General features: G+C 34.2%; 8 protein-coding genes across 8 annotated transcripts; 4 read left to right on the top strand and 4 right to left on the bottom strand.

Moving 5' to 3' along the window:
- Positions 1–262: 262 nt before the first annotated feature.
- Positions 263–766, top strand: RPN13 (proteasome regulatory particle lid subunit RPN13; the record flags this gene model as incomplete). Its single annotated transcript, XM_041552100.1, has 1 exon — positions 263–766. The coding sequence occupies one exon, from the start codon at positions 263–265 to the stop codon at positions 764–766; it is 504 nt and encodes a 167-aa protein (XP_041408034.1).
- Positions 767–901: 135 nt separating this feature from the next.
- Positions 902–1,996, bottom strand: URA4 (dihydroorotase; the record flags this gene model as incomplete). The annotated part of the gene is made up of 1 exon (XM_041552099.1): positions 902–1,996. One exon carries the CDS (start codon positions 1,994–1,996, stop codon positions 902–904), a length of 1,095 nt encoding a protein of 364 aa, XP_041408033.1.
- A 620-nt stretch (positions 1,997–2,616) lies between these two features.
- CNB1 (calcineurin regulatory subunit B) lies at positions 2,617–3,312 on the top strand (the record flags this gene model as incomplete). The annotated part of the gene is made up of 2 exons (XM_041552098.1): positions 2,617–2,668; positions 2,837–3,312. 2 exons carry the CDS (start codon positions 2,617–2,619, stop codon positions 3,310–3,312), a joined length of 528 nt encoding a protein of 175 aa, XP_041408032.1.
- A 156-nt stretch (positions 3,313–3,468) lies between these two features.
- KABA2_08S05236 (putative helicase) lies at positions 3,469–7,752 on the bottom strand (the record flags this gene model as incomplete). Its single annotated transcript, XM_041552097.1, has 1 exon — positions 3,469–7,752. The coding sequence occupies one exon, from the start codon at positions 7,750–7,752 to the stop codon at positions 3,469–3,471; it is 4,284 nt and encodes a 1,427-aa protein (XP_041408031.1).
- A 411-nt stretch (positions 7,753–8,163) lies between these two features.
- Positions 8,164–9,387, top strand: CDC73 (Cdc73p; the record flags this gene model as incomplete). The annotated part of the gene is made up of 1 exon (XM_041552096.1): positions 8,164–9,387. The coding sequence occupies one exon, from the start codon at positions 8,164–8,166 to the stop codon at positions 9,385–9,387; it is 1,224 nt and encodes a 407-aa protein (XP_041408030.1).
- A 141-nt stretch (positions 9,388–9,528) lies between these two features.
- On the bottom strand, positions 9,529–11,088 carry VPS36 (ESCRT-II subunit protein VPS36; the record flags this gene model as incomplete). The annotated part of the gene is made up of 1 exon (XM_041552095.1): positions 9,529–11,088. One exon carries the CDS (start codon positions 11,086–11,088, stop codon positions 9,529–9,531), a length of 1,560 nt encoding a protein of 519 aa, XP_041408029.1.
- A 1,091-nt stretch (positions 11,089–12,179) lies between these two features.
- On the top strand, positions 12,180–12,974 carry PUN1 (Pun1p; the record flags this gene model as incomplete). The annotated part of the gene is made up of 1 exon (XM_041552094.1): positions 12,180–12,974. One exon carries the CDS (start codon positions 12,180–12,182, stop codon positions 12,972–12,974), a length of 795 nt encoding a protein of 264 aa, XP_041408028.1.
- Positions 12,975–13,220: 246 nt separating this feature from the next.
- On the bottom strand, positions 13,221–15,305 carry INA1 (Ina1p; the record flags this gene model as incomplete). The annotated part of the gene is made up of 1 exon (XM_041552093.1): positions 13,221–15,305. The coding sequence occupies one exon, from the start codon at positions 15,303–15,305 to the stop codon at positions 13,221–13,223; it is 2,085 nt and encodes a 694-aa protein (XP_041408027.1).
- Between the last annotated feature and the right edge of the window lie 2,892 nt (positions 15,306–18,197).

Raw genomic sequence — 18,197 nt, 5'->3', positions numbered from 1 at the left:
CATTGTTACCCTATTAACTTTGGTTTTAGAAAAAATAACGAAATTTGAGAAATTAATATATTAGGTGAGAGGGAAGCGAAGGTTTAACACCTTGAAGGGAAACGTTAGAGGCTTTGTTTACACAGTTACTGGAGTTTTAGAGTCTGTAATTTTGCAAGATTATCGTATTGGTTCCAATTATAAAATATTGGAAGAGTGGATTTTCGATCTTTGTTTGTTTTATTAGTGGTCTATACAAATACATATAATTATTCCAGGTACAATGAGTGACAAGAATATTAAATTTAGAGCAGGTATTGCAGAATATAATGAAGACACTAAACTATGTACGCCACTTGCGGGTCAAGGTATAGTGAAGATTCAACCAAATAGTGAAGGTGCTGATATGGGATTTTGGGACTTTGAATGGAAGCCCCTAGATAAGACTTTAAATGGTAAATATGAACCAATATCATTGATTTTAATACCTGGTGAAACAGCTTGGATCCCAATTAAATCCGCTAATGGTGGTAGAGTCTTTGGCCTAATCTTCTCTTCAAATCAAAAATATTTCTTCTGGATGCAAGAAAAGAATAAGAAAGGTTTGGCTCCAGATGATTTAAGTCCTGCTGACCAAAAGATAACGGAAAGAATTCAAACTATTTTGAATGAAGTAGTACTTGATGAAGATGCTGATGAGATGGAAGTTTTAGAGGAGACAGATGCCGCTGAAGAACATGAACCTGATACTGGTATGATGGAGCCAGAAGGTGAGAGTAAAGCTTGAATGCTGAATCTTCTATTTCTTTCTTTTCCCATCATTATTAAGAAGGTATATGTACATAATTTGTTATTTTACTTTTTAGATAATTATATATCTATAATTATATATAGAAAACATTTGCATTCTAATCTAGTGTAGTTAAATCCATGTGGTGGACCAATTTAATTTATGTCCTGCCATGAATGGAGCCATTACTATGTCTTTACCATCAGTAATAGTTTCTGGAATAGTTTGTTTTTTTCTAATCAATAGAACTTTTTCATCGCATACTAAATCATCATCTTTAATGTTATAGAACGATAAACCATAAGTTGACACAAAATCTTTCAATTTATCTAAAGAATTTTGTTCATCGAAGACCTCAGCAACATAAGCAATGGCGAATAATTGTGAAAAAACACCAGCAGAAACACCTACATGAGTAGATTTGTTTTGCAAAGGATGTGGTGCTGAGTCAGAACCAAAGAAAAAATATGGTTTCCCAGAGATAGCAGCTTTGACTAAGGCTCTTCTATCACTTGGTAATTTGGCAACAGGTTTACAGAAATTAATCGGGTTTCCAGCCCAATCGTCGATAATCAAGTGTAGGTGATGAGCAGTGATTGTAGCGGCAACCTTCACTTGTGATGCTTCTGTGACATCCTTATTGATAGTCTCGATAGTCTTAATGGCCTCAGCAGTTGTGCAATGCTCTAGGATGATCTTCAAATTAGGAAAATCCTTATGTAATTTAGCTAAAGCTGGTAAAAATTTGGATTCTGCGTTTAATACATGGATATCTTCGCTTTCTGTATCATTTGAAACAGATGGTTTTTCACCATGTAAGTTAAGTACAACATTATTAGCCTCCATAGCTTTAAATATTGGATAAAAGGCTGTGAAGTCGTTGGGGTCTACACCTGCAGCAGAGTTTGTAGTGACTCCCGCTGGGTAACACTTCACACCTTGAATTGCTCCGATTAATGCGGCTTCGTTAATTAGTTCTGGAGTTAAGTCCTTTGAGAGATAAAAACTCATCAAAAAAGTTGTCTTTGGAGATAATTTTTGTAGTGCTTCCTTGTATTTGATTACTCTGTCCAAAGTAGTCACTGGTGGCTGCAAATTTGGCATAATGTACGCAACAGAGACACCTCCCTCTCTAATTGTAGGGGTAACTAATTCGCACATAGCACCTTCTCTAACATGAACATGCATATCGCATGTAACGCCTAAATTGATTTCATTAATACTCATTTTTGATAAATCTCCCTTATCTGGAATATATGTCTTGGTACTTTCTGATGGTAGATAAAACGCTACTATTACCAATTGTTAATAAAATGAAATGAGTAACTTCCTAGCAAGATGATTCAGGCATTTCGGTCTCTCTTTTATATATACATTTGAACTGATTAACAGAGTCATTCATTACATTGAAATTTCTGTAAAAATTTTCAGTTTCGGCAAAGTCCGGTAAGTACTACTGATACTGCTACTATTGCATGGAGGGATATCACAAGTCTTGTTATACGATTACTTTAAGTGAACATGTATTTATGTTTACATATTCGGATAGGTACTTACGATGACATTTGCCTTACGTTGCCAATCGATGTAAAATTGAGTTTAATATTTATATATATCTTGTGTTTTTGCACATCTCCCCTGCCAAAAGGGAAAATTAAATAATCAGTGGACAACTGAAACTCTTTTTTTTCAAACTATGGGATGTACCTTGAGGGACACTGGTGCATCTCATAATTAAATAAATACATAACATTTTATATTAAGATAAAAGGGATCAAAGTGAGTACATATTATTTAATAGTACTCTGAATGAAACAAGTGAATCAATTTCTTTTCAAACTTTAATTATGGGTGGTACTCCTTCAAAAATTGTGGATAGTCTGCTGGAAGACACGAATTGTATGTTGATCTTTACCATTTACGTTCGCCCTTTACCTTTTTAATAACCACACATCATACTAACATTTTGAGTTCTTTGGATAACTAAGAAGATATGTCCACTTAAGATTAGGATGTATCTTTCTCTTTGCTTAGTGATCTAGAGGCAACTATTATACTTTAAATTAGTCGATAGGGATGAAATAGAAAGACTTAGAAAAAGATTTATGAAATTGGATAGAGATAGCTCTGGATCTATAGACAAAAATGAATTTATGAGTATTCCTGGTGTTTCATCGAATCCTCTTGCGGCAAGAATAATGGAAGTATTTGACACAGATAATAGTGGTGATGTAGATTTTCAAGAGTTTATTACCGGTTTATCTATCTTCAGCGGTCGCGGAAGCAAAGACGATAAATTGAACTTTGCTTTTAAAATATACGATATAGATAAGGACGGTTATATCTCTAATGGTGAACTGTTTATTGTGTTAAAGATTATGGTAGGAAATAATCTGGATGATGAGCAATTGCAACAAATCGTGGATAGAACCATAATGGAAAACGATAATGATGGAGACGGTCGCCTCGATTTCCAAGAATTTAAGAACGCCATTGAGACTACTGAAGTGATCAAGAGTTTGACATTAAAATATGATGTTTAGTAGATAATTCCTGTGTAGAATTGTAATTAACTATTTTTAATTTTAAAATTTATGTTTTGGAGATTGAATTGGTTTTTTGAAAAATACTTAATATTAAAATCATTGTTAAATTCTATAAAATGCAATGTGAGTAATGTACCTTGACTATATAAAAATCTACTCATTTTCAATAACCTTCTCGACCATATTTAGAATGGTATATCCGTCACTATCTTTATTGTCAATATTTGCATAACTTGGATTGTCCAATTGTTGTTTTATCGACAAGTCTACTAACATCCTCAACTCCTTTATGAGCACACCATTCTTGCACCATGTACGAATAGGAAGCCAGCTATCTACAACTATACCAGGAGAATGTTGGTCACCACTTACATCGTAACTAATTGGGCCACCAAACAAAAGTAATGATAGTGTAGTTGTTGGAGTTATGTCTCTTAAGAATAACTTACTGGTAACTTGTGAAGAATTAAATACAACAAATGGATACTTTAGAAGAGGATCTTGTGTACTGTGTTTATCTGAAGGGCCGTCAACTATAGTTAAAGCCTTCATATCTTCACTATCTGGACCCTTTGACGAGAATAAGACAGATGAAGGATGCAAGAAGGCACGCGTAGCCGGCAGAGGTAGAGATTCCGAGTCTAACTTCCCTTTATGCTTTTCATTTTCTAACTTCTGTAATTCATCAACATATTGTTCATTTCTAATCCAATATTTAATTTGTTTGGCCTCTGGGTCCTTTTCAATTGCACCTGCACTTGTTTCAAAAAATTTTGGACTTGGTAATTGAATTCGAGCAATGTTTGGATAAAAGGCACCTGTCAAAATAGATGCAAAAATCTTAAAGTTTCCGTTATTTCTATTAAATTGATTTCTAGTATCCGGTTTATAACCCATTGGTATAAATCCAATATCTTTCAAGTTAGAGTAATATTGAGTTCTGGTAGAAAGGATACTGTTAACTTTATTGTATGATAATAAATTTTCTTTCATATATTTAGATCTGCTCTTGGAATCAGAAAGAGCAAGGTATTCCTCGAATACATGAATAGTCGCTAATAAGTCACCTTTCGATTTATAACTTGACAGGATATCACGAACAGCATCTCTATTTTCAATACCACCTACGAATGGTAGGACACCTTCACTAAGAATAGAGGCAGCTAGGACACCAGTATCTGTCAAACCAAATATAATGCTGTATATTAAAAGTTTCCCGTACTTGATATCCATAACCGGAATCAACGATATAAACTTACCAAGTTCTGTTAAAGATTTGGATTCGCCATCTAGTAAACCTATTGTCATTAACAGATTTTCAGCCTTCTCAAGTGCGAGACCTGGAGGAGCCTCTAGACCGTTAGCTAAGAATGAGGTTACGTTTTTAATCCCCATCGCCTTCACAGATAAGTATAAAGATTCTAGCGCGATTCTCTTAATCTCTGGAGCTGGCATCGAAACCATCTCTTCATAAGTGGCTTTAGAAAATAATTTATAAGAAACACCTTCCCTAACTCTACCAGCACGACCACGACGTTGTTTTACTTCAGCCTTAGAAATGAAAGATTCTAGTAACCTAGACGTGTTATCTCTGGCATTATAATACATAGTCTTTGCTTTACCGGAGTCAATTGTCGCCACACAGTCATCGATAGTGATAGATGTTTCGGCTATATTAGTAGAAACTACAATCTTCCTTTTGCGGCCGTATCTTTTGAAAACACGTTTCTGGTCCTCTGGCGTCAACGCCGAGTGCAATGGAAGAACAACGAACCTATTTGAATCATCATTATCCGATATCATACGACATGTTTTATTGATTTCTGATACACCAGGTAGAAAAATAATTATAGACCCATCATTGTGTTCTTTGCTCAGTTGTTGATCAACATAAGACGCAACTTGGCATACTAAATCGTAATTAATTTGACCACTTTTGAAAAACCTAGAATCTGCACCTGGATGCAAGAAGTTGTCTTCATTGTTATCATCTATGCCAGCATCGTCATAAAATCTGTTCCTTTCATTTTTCTTAATTTTAAAGTCCAATTGTTCAAGAATATCATCTAAAAAATAATCCTTAATTGGGAATGTTCTACCTTCAATATGAATAGTACCTAAACCAGGAAAGAATTTCTTAAACAGATCCACATTAACAGTAGCACTCATTAGAACGATCTTCATATTTTTGACTTTACCAACCAAATTTTTTAACAAGGAAACAATTAGGTCAGTGTCAATCGATCTTTCGTGAACTTCATCTATCACAACAATAGAATTATTCAGGAAAGTCTTCTCCCCTTGAAGGATTCTCACCAAAACACCTGTTGTCATAAACTTGATTCTCGTATTCCTAGAGGTTTTGTTCACCCCTCTAATTATGTAACCAACTTCATCACCACAGTCTGTACAACGTTCATCTGAAACACGTTCTGCCAAACCAATAGCTGAAATTCTTCTTGGCTGGGTACAAAGCAGAGTAGTTGTCTTTTCATTATTAATTATATTATCAAGAAGAAATTGAACTACCTGTGTGGATTTACCAGAACCGGTTTCACCTGTAATAAGTACAACATCATGATTTTCTATAAGTTCGACGATCTGCTTTTGTTTATTCCATGCAGGAAGGGAAGCCCTTACAGTTTGCATTGATTTATAACCTGCGGTTGTTATTCTATTCAAAAATTCATCTTTTAATTTCTGGATGTGTTCTGAAGATAATCCATTAGATCTACGAGCTCTATTATTCTGCGATTTCCCGTTTTTTGATGAAACTAAATCTCTTAAATTGGTCTGGGATGATTTTGCTATATCTTCTGCAGTTAACAAAGCACCAGGATTGTTTATTATGTGCTCCACATTTTCGTCTAACCATTCCATGATATTATATATCAACATATCACCTAACATACCTGATTGTTTGATATAGTTCAACAGTTGAGTCAGAATATTTTTCTTAATATAATTAGGTAATTTGATTTTCTTATCAAATGTAGACACAATAATACCCGGTAATGTATAAGGATAACCTTCAGATCTATAAATTTTGATTTTTAATTTTAACTTTTCTTCCAGGCCAATCAAAAAGCAGGAAGGATTTATAATTTCGCAACGGTCCTCATATATCGATTTCAAACTTCCTATTTCTTCAGACCATAACTCTTCCGATTCTTCTTCAGTAATGTTGAACGATTGGTTAATAACAACATTAGGATCAATATTTTGGGTAAGTAAACCAGCCGCCTTAGCTTCATTCATATTATTTTCTTGAAGAGCATATAAAGCTTCTTCATTAGAAACACCGATCTCTGTCAATTTTTCTACCATGATTCTAGTAACCAACGGTAACAAAGATATTTCTATCTTATTCCTGGAATCTTCAGTCCTCTTATGAAAGAATGGCGGTAAATCATCTTCTGGTAAGTTAAATAACAAGAATGAAAGTGGATCTGAGTAATTCATAGCCTCCAATACATGTGGTTCCCTAAATTTTAATGAAAGTAATCTGTCTTTCAATGAGGATCTTTCTGCATCTGTTATTTGAGACGACTCTGAAGGTCTCTTTCTAAGACTCCAGTCAATGTTATATTTAGTAAATTTCTCAATGAGTTGTCTGGATGATTCTTCAAGGTCGATGAAAGTTGCATTTTCCCAAACTTTCTTTGGGAAGCTAACAAGCGGTCTCTCTTGTATCTTTGGATGAATCTTCTTTTCAACCCTAGAATTCTTCTTCTTTGACGATACCAAATTAGTTGATGATATCACTACAGTTTCTACTTCTGTCTTCTCAGCTTGGTTTTGTTTTGCATTTCTTTCCTTCTCTCTCTGTTTTTCCAACTTCCTATCCTCTAGTATAGTAGTGAATGGGTCTGTATCAAACAATCTCTCTCCACGTTTAGGATTACTTTTAATAAGCTCTTTTCTATAATCATCCAATGCGTACCATACAGTTTTATGATTTGGTGGAAGCATCATTTGCATGTTTGTATTATAAGCAATACGACACAAAGCAACAGTTGCGGCAATATGTCTAGCTTCAGCGGGTGTCTCCTGGGGTATCATTACACCTTTGTTATTAGTTTTATCATAAGTAGGATCATTCATACGAACAGTGAGAACTTCCTTAGTTTTTGGATCAGTATACGCTAACACTGCAATGGCTAGCATTCCTTTGTCACCGATCTTCTTCATGTCATAATCAACCTTGTTCCATTTTCTTTTTTGACAGAACTCATGAAGTAAAGTGTGAGGCAATTTGCCTGTCCAACTAGCTGTAGAGGTAACTTTTGCTCTATGAGCCTGTTGTTTAGCCTTCTTTGCTTCTTTTGAATCGGGTTCAGGTTCAATTACATCCTTCTTTCCCTTTTTACCTTTCTTGCCGTTCGACATGGTCTCCGCTGCGACAGGAGTACTACTTTTCTTATTCTTCTTTGCCATTCTGGAAATAACTTAGGTGACGTATTTCTAGTTAACACAAGGTTAAATGCTTAGTAAATTGCAAGAACCTAGATCCCAATTGAAGGTAGTCTCAATTTTCAATAAGCTTGTCACCAATTAAATTTCAAAATTATTGAAATTTTTCAAGATGACTTTATCGTGTTACTATTTACCCTACTTTCTCCATTTTTTTTCGTTTCATTAATTTTTTTTTCAACTCAGAGAAACTAGAGTATTTGTTTAATGTCTCTAAACAGGAAACAGGAAGTAGCTGTCGCAAGAAATAAAGAAAAACTGTTTTAACAGAACTCACAGATATACATATAGAGAAAAGGATATTTCTATCATAGACCATTCTCATCACATTATAAGTGTGGCAGTTTCCAAAATACTGAACAAAGTAACTCAATTATGTCAAATTCTGCTCTGTTCGCACTAAGGGAGCACCTGAAAAATAATGATAAGTTCACTCTATTAGATAAAAACAATGACACTATAGAAGATATTAATCTTGCTGATAAAGTTTCATTTGAAAAAGAAGGAGGAAACGATAAATATATTTTATCTCTAGACGAAGAAACTGAGTTTTCTATTGAGGGAAAACCGGTTGTTTTGAAAGTTATACTACATTGTTGGATACATAAGGACTCTAATGCTGCAGATTATTTAGCGGATTGCCAAAAATTGCACTTAACAAATATTTCTTTCTTACAGAGAAATGACTTAATGAATTGGTTGACTGGTCAATCTGAAACTTCACAATATATTGTAACATCCAGAGATCAAGGTATAAAGGCTGTGGACGAGAATAATAATACAGTGGCAAGCAATAATGCTACTAATACGGTCACTACTTCCACTATTATTGGATCTACAACACAAACGACATATTCAAACGATCGCAATTCAGGTTTATCTGAATTAGAGGTTATACAAAATGAGGATCCAGTATTGTTTAAAACCATACAACACGAAAGAGTATTAGTGGACCATAACTCTAGTTTACGTGGTTCTAAACCTGTAGACTTTAGTTATTTAATTAAAGACGTTGAACTAAAATTAGTACAGTCCTTAAAAGGTTCTTCTAGTTCCAAAACTGGTAAAAATAAGGGTCACGTATCAAAGAATAATGGTCCTTCAAAGAGTGTTTTACGTAAAGATCCAATCATATTAATTCCATCTGCGACCTCCTCTATTCTGACTCTGTCCAATATTAAGGAGTTCTTGGAACATTCGAAGTACATTAATCCAAGAGATATTACTATTACAACTGATAATGATTTAGTTACTGTAGAAAAGAAATTTGAAAAGATAAGTAGGCCAATTAGATTTTTAATTGTTAATAATACTAGAATGTTTACAAAACCTGAATATTGGGATAGAGTAGTAGCTGTATTCACTACAGGACATACATGGCAGTTTTCCAATTATCAATGGAATACTGCTCAGGATCTATTCCAACATTGTAACGGTTATTATTTCCACTTCAATGGAGATGAAGTTCCACAGCATGTTCAACAATGGAACGTCCAAAGAATTGCATTAGACAAGCATCAACGTTTCAAGGATGTTGAGGTTGTTCGTTTCTTTTGGTCCAATTTAGAAAAATCTTTGATAGCAAAGGGCTACCATTAAGTACTTTATGTATGTCGGAGTATGAATGAGAAATAATAAAAAGACAAAATAAGATTAGTCAATCTTCTATTGTATTATTAAAAGAGAAAGGAGATGAGGATAACATATCTATATTATTCATTAAATGTCGTATATATGCAGTTACCAGTATTTATTTTTATAGTAATATATACCAGTCAATTGTTCATCAATAACCAAGGAACCATCATTGACAGAATATTGAAGAATTTCTGTCAGTACACCAGTAGTCCAATTAGATTTTCCATCATTATTTGAGGTCAGACGTTGATTTATCTTCAAAATGTCTGATCCCGGTTCTTGTGTAACAAGATTTACAATCTGTGCCGCTACATAATTGAGAGAGTTTTGACTACAGACACAAAGAATTCTGCTGTTAATCTTCATTAATTTTAAGTCTTGCAAGCCTAATTTTTCGAACCTTTCACAAGCTTCTCTCATTTCTTCTGGGGAAATAAATCCTGTTCCTATTCTCATCGCTTTGTTATACATTGCGTATAGATCCACCAAAGTGATCATTATATTATTGGTTTCGTTGTCTCTTGATTCAGCAATTGCGTACTCATAGATATCTCTAGATATTTCATCCAAAAACAAATCTTTATTCAAAAATTTATCTCTGTCGATTATCAATGAAGGATGTTGTGTATTCGTAGATGATGTGTCTTCGATATTACTACCCTTGTAGAGTCTTTCAATATTATGTGCAAGAGAGATTAATTTATTCATATCAGATAATGCACTATTAAATAAAATATCATTATTTGCTAATTGATTCTCTCTTGAACGTTCTAACCCGCTTATCCCTACAGAATTAAACTTATCTTTAAGTATTTCAAGGTTATCATTGGAATTAAAACTTTCTTGGAATTTCTTGATTTCATCATCATTCACTGCAACACCATTAACACAAACAGCATCTTTATTGAATATATCGCTTTTCCTTAATTTATCCAACATAGCCTCTAAAGATTGAGCAAATAAAGTCCCATCAGATTTCCTAAAACTCAATTGTACGTATTCATTCTTAGATACACCACTGACACGATGTTGTCGGTGGTTGCGTTGTTTCAATTTTGCCAGGTTTACCTGTGAATGAACCAATCTAGTACCGCAAAGTTCACAATTAGTCAACCTAGGATGATTTATAAAAGTGCACGAGGGGCATTCATTTGATTTGGATTCCTTTTTGACACTCCTAATTGCCAAAGAGTCTACTATATTGGTGAACTCAGCAGGTATACCACAGTTCGTACAAATCAAACTATTATGTGTGCCCTCTGTGATTTCCCCCTTCGTTTCATTAACATATGCACAAATGGGACATTTCCATGAAGATTTAATATCCTTATCTGTATTTTCTTTTTGATCAGAATCAACGATCAAGGTGGAAGATTCCTTTAAGAATATAATAATTCGTGCAGATCTCTTTAAGAAACTTGAAGAATAATCAATTGATTTAATATTATCTAGTTCTAGAAATACTGAATTATCAACAGGTTGTTGATCGCCGACGTATATTACTCTTTGCGACGTTAAAAACACTCTACCATTCTGTTTATCAGTGACTCTATGTTTTCCATCGTATAACCCAACGGAATAATCTATAAATATATCCTTCTCATTCTCTCTTAGAATTGGTCTCCCTGATGCAGTGATTTCTAGATGATGCCAGCATTCCATTACTGTGAGGTATGGACTGATACTGTAATGTTATCTAGTTGAAATATATAAAACAATAAGACCCAAGTGAACGTTTCAAATAACTATCTATAAAATGTTTTATTATAGATCACTTTATTGTTGTTAAGAATTCGTCAGTGTTTGGCCTACTTTTTTCATATTTTTTTTTTTTTCGCTATGAAGGATAGGATATGGATATATTTGTATGTATTTCCAAAGACTCTACAGATACAAACTCTGCTACTTCCAAAGACTAAATCAACTCTCAAAACGAAGATATACATATACTGATAATGTTCTAATATCTACAAAATACAAATCTGTACATCCCATAGGACATTATGCAATCTATAAACTTTTATACCAAATTTGCCCCATCACAAGGTCGGCTTATATATATATTTATGCGAAGGAGCACATAGCCCACAAACTATTCTTCTGAACACCTCAACCACATACTCTTAACTCCAATGGTCTTCAACTATCACCCATCGACATATATATATAGTATAACCCTCACCCTTATCCTTCCACCTACCAAGCCTTCCCATTATTAAATAATCATTTTCACCAATTTATTACGTTACCAGCTTTCCTTGTAGAAAATGACCCGATAGGGACATCCGAGAAAAGACGAAAAATGAAAATATGCAGAAAGCGGGAGAACGCACTGCCACGCTGATTTCACTCGAAGAAACAAGAAGAGGAAAGTGGGACAATAATTGAATAAGCAGCTGAAATATTTTTGAAATGTTTTTGACCTTTGACAGCTCAGCCATCAAAGTTTCCGACCTCATTCGGGGCATCCATCGCTGATTTCCTGGAGATCATATCTCCGTCTCTCAGTAGAAGACAGTATATAAAAATAGAATGGGCTCAGGGACAGGAGATATCGAGTCACATTTCGGTGAGTCTCTTCACATACCTACAAATACAAATATATATATACATATATAAATAGTGATACTTCTACAAATATCAATATTTCTTGAAATATCATATTTTTAGAATTACTGACAGACAATCCAAAAATATAACAACAGATATTTTTTACCCATAAATAGTATCAAAATCATCACAAAAATTTCACGATGTCTAACGTATTTACGCTCTTTTGCACAATGTTCTTCTCATTTGCAGCTTTAATATTGGCCTGTGTCGCATGTGCAGGCTCCACAAAAAATTATACGCCTATTAATCTAATATATGTTGCTCAAATAAATTTATCAAAGATGGATTTGACAAAAGTGATACCAGATATAAGTTCTAGTTTGGAATTATCCTCTGTGTTACCTTCTTATTTTAATATTGGTCTATGGTCATATTGTATAGAGAACTCTGCTAAGAAAGTCACAAGTTGTACATCTCCTGATGGGATCGAGAAATTTAATTTGAAATCTTTACTGTATGATAATATTCAAGATAATAATGTATTATCATTGATTGATTCGGTAGCGTCTTTGATTCTGCCCGATAAATTGGAAAAAGATATGACTTATTACAACGATATGGCTAAATGTATGTTTATTACCATTATAATAGGGATATGTCTATCGTTTGTTTCTTTAGTGTTTTCTTTCTGTAGAAGTGTATTCCATTTGCGTTTAATAACATTTTTTGGTGGGTTTATCGCTTTTCTAGCATTTCTTTCTTTGTTGATTAGTGTCGGTACTAGTATGGCAACTTATATCTATATCAGACATATCCTTTCTGATAACTACGGTGATTATGGGATATCCTTAACTCTGGGGAAAAGTTATCTAGGTGTCTTATGGGGTGCAGTCGTTGCTGCTTTCTTTAATTTCTTCTGTTGGTGCTTCGTTAGAGCAACTCCAAGGGTAATGTACGTTCAACCTCCAATGATGGAAAAGAGAGAAATGTTATGATCGTTGAGCCAAATGCCCATTTATAAATTATCACTATTATTATTATTATTATTCTTTTTTCTTATACACATATATTATTATGATTCGTTAATATATACTTTTGGTTTTTTTTTGAATATTATTCATTAAAATGATACAAATATACACGCTTATTTATAGGTTATTATAATTGTTTTTACCCAAATTGAGCGCTCATGCTACTTATTATTATGATTATCTATAGAGGTACTTCGACCTTTGTTATTCTTATTTTTTAACTTCTTCAATAGTACCTTGAACCAAGTTTTCCTTGATGATTTGAGACTCGGCTTCACTACTACTAGTGGAACCTAAGTTCATCTCTTCATCCTTTTTGGTAACACGGTCCTTCTTATAGAAATCATACCAACCATACATTGCCATGAACATCATTAAGACAGAAAGTGCAAACCCACACCATGTCATACCCATGTTTGGCCCGTTGGCCTTGACAATAACATTGTATTTATCCTGGGCAGTACCGGATTTAATAATATTGATAATAGCAGTGACGACAGTGGTACCCAGACCAGTGAAGGCACAATAGGCCATTGTAATGAAAGTGAAACTGAACCATCTCCAATGGGTGGTCAGACATTGAGTTACGTAGATGTAAGCGATGGCAATCATTAGGAAGAAACCACTGACAAAGGATAAGATATCCATGGATAAAGCAGCTTTGACAGTTGGAACATATTGACCTTGTCTACCCATTAACTTACCACCTAGATGTAAATCATCAGCTTGAATGTTTAAAGCTGATAAGTATGGAGCAAAATCGGAATCCATTAGGACTTCAAAGATGATTGCTCTGAAATCGAAGTTTTGAACAGCATGAGACTTGGAACATGTTAGAACTTCACCTTTTAGATTAGCTTTACATAGAGTAAAGATAGCTAATCTTAACTTGACTGGAATATTCAAATATTCCAAAATTTGTGGTAAAGTATCAAACATTTGTTTATCGGTTGGAGAAATAGAAGAAGCAGCCAATGTCAAGACGCCTAGAAGAGGAGTCAATAGAGCAGGTTCCGAAGTACCCAAGGCAGTGATATTGACAAGGGCTTCGAAGGAGGCAGCTGGATTAGTGGAGGCTTCCATGTATTCAAACAAGTAAGGGATATATTGAGTCATATCTGTACTGTTGCTTAAAGTCTTCTCCATTGCGTCGATGATAGTGATGGTATCGGTGGAGTTATTAGAAGCAGATAATACAGTTTGCAATTGTTTCAATTCGTCAGTGGCAGAAGTCAACATAGTCAAGGAAGAAGCACCCAATGAGACAGTGGACATTGAGGACATCACTGTCTTAATGACGGTAGTCAATAGCGTTGGATCTTCAGCCTCCTGTAGAATGATTTGTATATCATTAACGACTTGTTTAGCAACAGTAGATGAAGTCAAGTTCTTAGTTACAATAGTTTCCAATAGGGATAGTGTCTTAGTGACGTTTGAGGAGCTAGTGAACAAGGAATCCAATGCTGTTAAAGATGATGACATACTCTTAGGGACCAAAGCGGACAAGGACGCCAAGGATTCGGTGATGTTAGTGGCTTTAGCCAACGTTGTATTCAACACAGAGAACAATTCAGTGGCCATAGTCTCTGGAATAGTTACATTCATTAATGATGAGACGGCGCCGAAAGTTTCTGTCAAATTGTTTGAGTATTGAACCAATCGTAAAGCTGGTGTCAAAGTCAACAAGTCAGAGATGTTGATGCTTGTAATATCCAGTAGAGCCTCAGTAGTAGCCGATGCATTCTTTGATGTCTCTAGGACTTGGAAGACCATAGATTGTAGTAAAGCTTGAGTAGTACTGGTGTTTGTAGAGGCCGATTGAGAAGAGACTAAAGCAGCCAAACCAGAGACTGTCTGGTTAGTATTTTTTGATTCCTTCAATAGTTCATTAATGCTATTCAAAGCGTCAGTGGAGGACGATCCACTACCTGATAATAAAGCCAAAGGAGCCAATTTTTGCACGGCTTGTAAAGTGATTGTAGTATTAGTCGATTCACCAATCATTGTTAAGAATGGCAACAAAGCATCAGAATGCGAGATGTTTTTCATAGTGGCGAAGATTGTTTCCGTTTGGTTTGGATAAGTGATCAAGATCCCACCCAATAACGAGGCTAAGGAACTGACTTGTGGAATAACCTTTGTGACATTAATATGTGATATATCTGCTTGTCCGATATATATATTAGTTAAAGGTTTATAATTTGAAGATGAGCCTGCCATCGATATGATGATGAAAAGGAAACATGCGAATGTGAATAGGAATGAACATCCCATAAACAGTTTACTAGTTTGCATTATTATAATAATAAAATGGTTATAGTATTTTTTTTTTGGTATTGGTGTTGTTGTTATTTACAGCCAAATAACCAAAAAATAAATAAATAATTTAAATGAAAGAGAGAATATTGAAAAAAAAAAATTCTAATAGTTCATGTGTATATATATATAAAGTAAGGAAAGAAGAAAACTTCTTTAAATATTTCAGTTTCTAGTGTCAGATTACGAAGTATACCATGCAGTATAAGAACATAAAATTCGAGAAATAATGAAAAATATATACATATGGATATGGATATAACGTATAAGGTACCAACAAATAATAATAGCAGAAGAAGTAAATCAACTGAAGAAGGAAAAGAATATATCAAACTTATTCAACAAATTACATCAGCAATGTTGGATTCAAGTAAGAAGAAGAAGGGAAAAAATCGTATCTGCACATTAGTGCATGAAAAGAGAAAAAGAATGAGATGAAATCTTTACTTCAAGAAAAGTGACAATATTCACCGAAAAGGGCAAATAGCCCAAGAGTACTGATTTAAGAATGAACGAATTGAATCTTTAAAATGGTTGTTGAAAATTGTTCCAAAAGAGATATACCGTATATTATATAATTCGTACAGATTACAATGGGATGAGAAAGATGTAGGTGGAAAATATTAGCGACAGAATAAAATGATCGACGGGTCCCCAAATTGGAAGAACTAAAGGAAGAAAAACAAAAAGTTTGTAACTGTCTTTTCTTATTTTCGCTAGCCAAAAGCAACTGAATTGAACTGAACCGGTACGACGGTGCAGATAGCGAAACCCAAAGCGGGCAGAACTCAAAGCGATGAAAAAAAATTGTTTTTTTTATTTCGCCACACTCAATAACAGTGAACGACCCGCGGAAAGCGATGAAAAATGTGAATCCTTGCTTCCTCACTCTTTAAAATAAGAAAAGAATATACGGTTTCTCGCAATGAATTGCTGTATCCCTAGGGGTACATCACAGGGGATGAAATAAAATGAAAAATGAAAATAAAATTAAAATATTCCGAATGAAAATATATTTGTGTGTTATTATATGGCTGACTGCACGAAAGTATACTGAGCTTTGTTTTGCAATCTCAACAAAATATCTGAAATAATCCCGGTTGACATTTTCTGTTTTCATTTAACTGCTCACGTTCTTTAGAACTGACTGCTTTTCTTACTTCATTCGCCAACTTCCTCGTTCAAGAAGAGCAACTGAAGCTTTTTTTTTGTTGAGAAATTTTGAAATTATCTTTTTATAGAGCGAGAGAAATTAAGAGGGAACGGAGTGATCATTTGACACGGACGGCGTATGGAAAATCTTCAAAACTCAACTATTTGTATTATTAAACTTTTCGCATGTTGAGAAGGAAGACTTGCAATAGACGATATAATGTTGTGTGTGCGGTTAAATTATAATTCCTTGATATTGATTGGTGGTTGCTCTTTGTATTAAAAAAATTCAACAGATTTTTGCTGACATTTCTTACTAGCTAACAGATTGTATATATATTATATATCCCCGTCTATTATTATGTATGACTTTGGTGTTTCTTGCCCCTTGCATAATGCAATAGCTTCAAACAACTGTCAGTAAATAATAATCTTTGGTTGGGCTTCACACTTATTTTCTCAACAGAATTTCTCTCTATAGTATGACATTTTGCCCTATCCATTCTTGCTTTATATATTTCGATATATCGAGTAATTGGATCATAATGAGGTCATTATCTCATCTCCGCATAGTTATTAGTGGGAAAGGAACTTTGTTGAGGACTCTATCTACATATATATTTTACGCGTTTTGTGTCTTTAATTGGCATCTTGAAATAAAATACTGCTGATATCGTATCTTGCTATGTATGTACGGCTGTTCTGACAGTTCACAACATTATTATGTTTTATCATATATATAAAGAGTTCAAGATATTCTGCTGATTTACAATTTATTGGTTCCTGTAACGTATGCTATCGTTTGTTGAATAATACAATGTTCTTTCTGCTAGTTATTATTAGACACATACAGCCTCGTGTCCAGTGATATCCCTACCGACGACAACAACGAACATTTGAATCCAAATATTCAAAATTGGTTTTTTGCCTTCGTAAAATTCAACCAAAATAATAAAAAACTATAGCGAACTTGGTTGCCTTTCTTAATTCTCGTCTTTAACCTTTCCCATTGATTCATGTGATACCAAAGAGGTGGCTTATAATTTTTCACTCTGTGTGTGTGTGTGTGCATGTGAAAAATTATTTTCATTTTTCTTCGTGCTGTCAAAATAAATAATTGTTGGCTGTTCTCTCACAGAACAGAGGCGAGAGAGAAATTTTTCAGTGCGTTTTGCAAAGAATATTGCCGGTTCTTCAAAACTCAGGCTCTCTTAAACGCGTAAACAGCTGCTATTATTATTTTATTACCCTGTGGTTCCATATTCTTTAGTATTGTAATGCTGCTCTGCTGGAGGTGGCCATGTGAAAGTTTTTTTCTTTCAAGCCGGTAACCTCTCTCTTTTGGCTTGCTGTCAAAATACTAATAGCTAATATGTTGCTAACATAGAGGCATTATTAACCTGTTTTGCTTCATAGCCTAGTAATTCCTAAACTTGAACCTGTTTTGCTTCTCTTGAAACTGAAAGATTGTACCTTCGCTAATATATATCTTGATCATTGTTCACTATTACAACATCATTTTGTAAAATCTATTGAAGTCATATTGCCTGTATTATATATATATATATATATACAAACACACAAACACACTTTAAAACTTGTTGTGTTCTCTGTTTTGCCTCTTTACCATTGACCTTCTGAAAAAGAAATTTAGTCGAAGATTAATCTGTCAATTCATTGAAGAAGAAAGAAAAGAACTCAACATTTAATAAAAGAACA

This window comes from Maudiozyma barnettii (assembly GCF_903064755.1).
Source record: "Maudiozyma barnettii strain CLIB 1767 genome assembly, contig: KABA2_08, whole genome shotgun sequence".
Lineage (NCBI taxonomy): Eukaryota > Fungi > Ascomycota > Saccharomycetes > Saccharomycetales > Saccharomycetaceae > Maudiozyma > Maudiozyma barnettii.
The sequence above is the reverse complement of the archived record's forward strand: the minus strand, read 5'-3'. Positions and strand labels throughout refer to the sequence as shown.